Genomic DNA, 5,379 nt, shown 5'->3' with positions numbered 1-5,379 from the left:
CACGGAGCAGGTGAACAGTCTCTCCCCAGTGTGAGTGCGTTGGTGTTTCAGCAGATCATTTGTGCTTTTGAAACACTTCTCACAGACAGAACATTTAAAGGTCTCTCCCCAGGGTGAGTACGTTGGTGTGACAGAAGGTGGGATGACCGAATGAATCTCTTCTTACACACGGAGCAGATGAACGGCCTCTCCCCAGTGTGAGTGCGTTGGTGTCTCAGCAGTTCGTTTCTGCTTTTAAACCTCTTCTCACAGTCAGAACATTTAAAAGGTCTCTCATCAGAGTGAACTCGCTGGTGTGACAGAAGGTGGGATGACCGAGTGAATCTCTTCCCACACACAGAGCAGATGAACGGCCTCTCCCCAGTGTGAGTGCGTTGGTGTCTCAGCAGTTCGTTTCTGCTTTTAAACCTCTTCTCACAGTCAGAACATTTAAAAGGTCTCTCTTCAGAGTGAACTCGCTGGTGTGACAGAAGGTGGGATGACCGAGTGAATCTCTTCTTACACACGGAGCAGGTGAACGGCCTCTCCCCAGTGTGAGTGCGTCGATGTCTCAGCAGTTCGTTTCTGCTTTTAAAGCTTTTCTCACAGTCAGAACATTTAAAAGGTCTCTCATCAGAGTGAACTCGCTGGTGTGTCAGCAGGGTGGATGACCGAGTGAATCTCTTCCCAAACACGGAGCAGGTGAACGGCCTCTCCCCAGTGTGAGTACATGGGTGTGTCAGCAGATTAATTTTACATTTAAACCTCTTCTCACAGTCAGAACATTTAAAAGGTCTCTCATCAGTGTGAACTCTCTGGTGTCTCAGTTGGTGGGATGACCGAGTGAATCTCTTCCCAAACACGGAGCAGGTGAATGGACTCTCCCAGGTGTGAGCTCGCTGGTGTGACAGAAGGTGTGATGACCGAGTGAATCTCTTCTTCCGCTTCGAGCAGGTGAACGGTCTCTCCCCAGTGTGAGTGAGTTGGTGTCTCAGTAGTTCGTTTCTGATTTTAAATCTCTTCCCACAGTCAGAACATTGAAAAGGTCTCTCATCAGTGTGAACTCGCTGGTGTCTCAGTAGGTGGGATGACCGAGTGAATCCCTTCCCACACACGGAGCAGGTGAACGGCCTCTCCCCAGTGTGAGTGCGTTGGTGTCTCCACAGTTCGTTTCTGCATTTAAAGCTTTTCTTACAGTCAGAACATTTAAATGGTCTTTCTTCAGAGTGAACTCGCTGGTGTGTCAGCAGGGTGGATGACTGAGTGAATCTCTTCCCACACACAGAGCAGGTGAACGGCCTCTCCCCAGGATGAGTGTGTTGGTGTGTCAGCAGATTCCTTTTGCTTTTAAACCTCTTCTCACAGTCAGAACATTGAAAAGGTCTCTCATCAGAGTGAACTCGCTGGTGTGACAGAAGATGGGATGACCGAGTGAATCTCTTCTTACACACGGAGCAGGTGAATGGCCTCTCCCCAGTGTGAGTGCGTCGATGTCTCAGCAGTTCGTTTCTGCTTTTAAAGCTTTTCTCACAGTCAGAACATTTAAAAGGTCTCTCATCAGAGTGAACTCGCTGGTGTGTCAGCAGGGTGGATGACCGAGTGAATCTCTTTCCAAACACGGAGCAGGTGAACGGCCTCTCCCCAGTGTGAACACATTGGTGTGTCAGCAGATTAATTTTACTTTTAAACCTCTTCTCACAGTCAGAACATTGAAAAGGTCTCTCCCCAGTGTGAACTCGCTGGTGCGACAGCAGTTCAGATGAAATAGTGAATCCCTTACCACACACAGAGCAGGTGAACGGCCTCTCCCCAGTGTGAGTGCGTTGGTGTTTCAGCAGATTACTTTTGCTTTGAAACCTCTTCTCACAGTCAGAACATTTAAAAGGTCTCTCCCCAGTGTGAACTCGCTGGTGTGACAGAAGGTTGGATGACTGAGTGAATCTCTTCTTACATACGGAGCAGGTGAACGGCCTCTCCCCAGTATGAACTCGCTGGTGTGACAGAAGGTGGGATGACTGAGTGAATCTCTTCTTACATACGGAGCAGGTGAACGGCCTCTCCCGAGTATGAACTCGCTGGTGTGACAGAAGGTGGGATGACTGAGTGAATCTCTTCTGACACACGGAGCAGGTGAACAGCCTCTCCCCAGTATGAACTCGCTGGTGTGACAGAAGGTGGGATAACTGAGTGAATCTCTTCTTACACACGGAGCAGGTGAACGGCCTCTCCCCAGTGTGACTGCGTCGATGAATTTCCAGCTGTGACGGGTAATTGAATCCCTTCCCACAGTCCCCACATTTCTCCGTGTTCCGGGTGTCCTTGTGTCTCTCCAGGTTGGATAATCAGTTGAAGCCTCGTCCACACACAGAACACGTGAACGGTTTCTCCCCGCTGTGAATGGTGTAATGTTTTTTCAGGCTGTGTCACTGGTTAAAGCTCTTTCCACAGTCAGTGCATTGGAACACTCTCACTCGGGTGTTTGAAATCTTCTCCCAGAGACAGAACAGACGAACATTTCTCCTTCCACATACAAAGGCCGATGATATTCAGGTCCTGATGATTCGAATGACTCCGTCAGATCTTGACATGAAGAGGTTTAAAAGTCATCACTGGAAATACAGGATCGAAATTCAGAACAGGCTATGTTAGTGTCTACGGAACATTCTTTCCTCTCTTGCTCCCTCAAAGCTGCAAATCCCCCATCCCGCACTCTCCCTCCTCCCTGTGCTGAAATCCAAACCTATCGCATCATCTTTCAGTGGTCCGAAACCATGAGTGAAAGGGTGAGAGAATGAATGTGAGAGAGTGAATGCGAGAGGGTGAATGTGAGAGAGTGAATGTGAGAGAGTGAATGTGAGAGGGTGAATGTGAGAGGGTGAATGTGAGAGAGTGAATGTGAGAGAGTGAATGTGAGAGGGCGAGTGTGAGAGAGTGAATGTGAGAGGGTGAATGTGAGAGAGTGAATGTGAGAGGGTGAATGTGAGAGGGTGAATGTGAGAGGGTGAATGTGAGAGAGTGAATGTGAGAGGGTGAATGTGAGAGAGTGAATGTGAGAGGGTGAATGTGAGAGGGTGAATGTGAGAGAGTGAATGTGAGAGCGGGAATGTGAGAGGGTGAATGTGAGCGAGCGAATGTGAGAGGGTGAATGTGAGAGGGTGAATGTGAGAGGGCGAATGTGAGGGAGCGAATGTGAGAGGGTGAATGTGAGAGGGTGAATGTGAGAGAGTGAATGTGAGAGATCGAAAGTTAGAGGGCGAATGTGAGAGGGCGAATGTGAGAGGGCGAATGTGAGAGAGTGAATGTGAGAGAGCAAAAGTGAAAGAGGGAATGTGAGAGAGCGAATGTGAGAGAGGGAATGTGAGAGAGGGAATATGAGAGAGGGAATGTGAGAGAGGGAATGTGAGAGTGAATGTGAGAGAGTGAATTTGAGAGTGAATGTGAGAGAGTGAATGTGAGAGGGTGAATGTGAGAGGGTGAATGTGAGAGAGTGAATGTGAGAGAGTGAATGTGAGAGAGTGAATGTGAGAGGGCGAATGTGAGAGAGTGAATGTGAGAGAGGGAATGTGATAGGGTGAATGTGAGAGGGTTAATGTGAGAGGGTGAATGTGAGAGGGTGAATGTGAGAGGGTGAATGTGATAGGGTGAATGTGAGAGGGTGAATGTGAGAGGGTGAATGTGAGAGGGTGAATGTGAGAGATCGAAAGTTAGAGGGTGAATGTGAGAGAGTGAATGTGAGAGAGTGAATGTGAGAGAGGGAATGTGAGAGAGGGAATGTGAGAGAGGGAATGTGAGAGAGGGAATGTGAGAGAGGGAATGTGAGAGAGTGAATGTGAGAGTGAATGTGAGAGGGTGAATGTGAGAGGGTGAATGTGAGAGAGTGAATGTGAGAGATTGAAAGTCAGAGGGCGAATGTGAGAGGGCGAATGTGAGAGGGCGAATGTGAGAGAGTGAATGTGAGAGAGTGATTGTGAGAGAGCAAAAGTGAAAGAGGGAATGTGAGAGAGCGAATGTGAAAGAGCGAAAGTTAGAGGGTGAATGTGAGAGAGTGAATGTGAGAGAGTGAATGTGAGAGAGGGAATGTGAGAGAGGGAATGTGAGAGAGGGAATGTGAGAGAGGGAATGTGAGAGAGGGAATGTGAGAGAGGGAATGTGAGAGAGGGAATGTGAGAGAGGGAATGTGAGAGAGGGAATGTGAGAGAGGGAATGTGAGAGAGGGAATGTGAGAGTGAATGTGAGAGAGTGAATTTGAGAGTGAATGTGAGAGAGTGAATGTGAGAGGGTGAATGTGAGAGAGTGAATGTGAGAGGGTGAATGCGAGAGAGTGAATGTGAGAGGGTGAATGTGAGAGAGCGAATGTGAGAGGGTGAATGTGAGAGAGCGAATGTGAGAGAGGGAATGTGAGAGGGTGAATGTGAGAGGGTGAATGTGAGAGGGCGAATGTGAGAGAGTGAATGTGAGAGGGTGAATGTGAGAGAGCGAATGTGAGAGAAGAAATGTGAGAGAGGGAATGTGAGAGAGGGAATGTGAGAGAGCGAATGTGAGAGAGCGAAAGTTAGAGGGTGAATGTGAGAGAGGGAATGTGAGAGGGTGAATGCGAGAGGGTGAATGTGAGAGAGTGAATGTGAGTGGGTGAATGTGAGAGAGCGAATGTGAGAGAGGGAATGTGAGAGAGCGAATGTGAGAGGGTGAATGTGAGAGAGTGAATGTGAGAGAGTGAATGTGAGAGGGTGAATGCGAGAGAGTGAATGTGAGAGGGTGAATGTGAGAGGGTGAATGTGAGAGAGCGAATGTGAGAGGGTGAATGTGAGAGAGCGAATGTGAGAGAGCGAATGTGAGAGAGGGAATGTGAGAGGGTGAATGTGAGAGGGTGAATGTGAGAGGGCGAATGTGAGAGGGCGAATGTGAGAGAGTGAATGTGAGAGGGTGAATGTGAGAGAGCGAATGTGAGAGAGGGAATGTGAGAGAGGGAATGTGAGAGAGCGAATGTGAGAGAGCGAATGTGAGAGAGCGAAAGTTAGAGGGTGAATGTGAGAGAGGGAATGTGAGAGGGTGAATGCGAGAGGGTGAATGTGAGAGAGTGAATGTGAGTGGGTGAATGTGAGAGAGCGAATGTGAGAGAGGGAATGTGAGAGAGCGAATGTGAGAGGGTGAATGTGAGAGGGTGAATGTGAGAGGGTGAATGTGAGAGGGTGAATGTGAGAGGGTGAATGTGAGAGAGCGAATGTGAGAGGGTGAATGTGAGAGAGGGAATGTGAGAGAGCGAATGTGAGAGAGGGAATGTGAGAGAGCGAATGTGAGAGGGTGAATGTGAGAGGGTGAATGTGAGAGGGTGAATGTGAGAGAGGGAATGTGAGAGAGGGAATGTGAAACCGCGAATGCGAGAGAGCGAATGTGAGAGGG

General features: G+C 48.7%; 1 protein-coding gene across 1 annotated transcript; it reads right to left on the bottom strand.

Moving 5' to 3' along the window:
* Positions 1 to 470: 470 nt before the first annotated feature.
* LOC137335574 (zinc finger protein 850-like) lies at positions 471 to 2,321 on the bottom strand (the record flags this gene model as incomplete). Its single annotated transcript, XM_068000888.1, has 1 exon — positions 471 to 2,321. A coding segment is annotated over one exon (1,851 nt), but the record flags the coding sequence as incomplete, so codon positions are not given.
* Between the last annotated feature and the right edge of the window lie 3,058 nt (positions 2,322 to 5,379).

The sequence above is a fragment of the Heptranchias perlo genome, chromosome 20 (assembly GCF_035084215.1).
Source record: "Heptranchias perlo isolate sHepPer1 chromosome 20, sHepPer1.hap1, whole genome shotgun sequence".
Lineage (NCBI taxonomy): Eukaryota > Metazoa > Chordata > Chondrichthyes > Hexanchiformes > Hexanchidae > Heptranchias > Heptranchias perlo.
The sequence above is the reverse complement of the archived record's forward strand: the minus strand, read 5'-3'. Positions and strand labels throughout refer to the sequence as shown.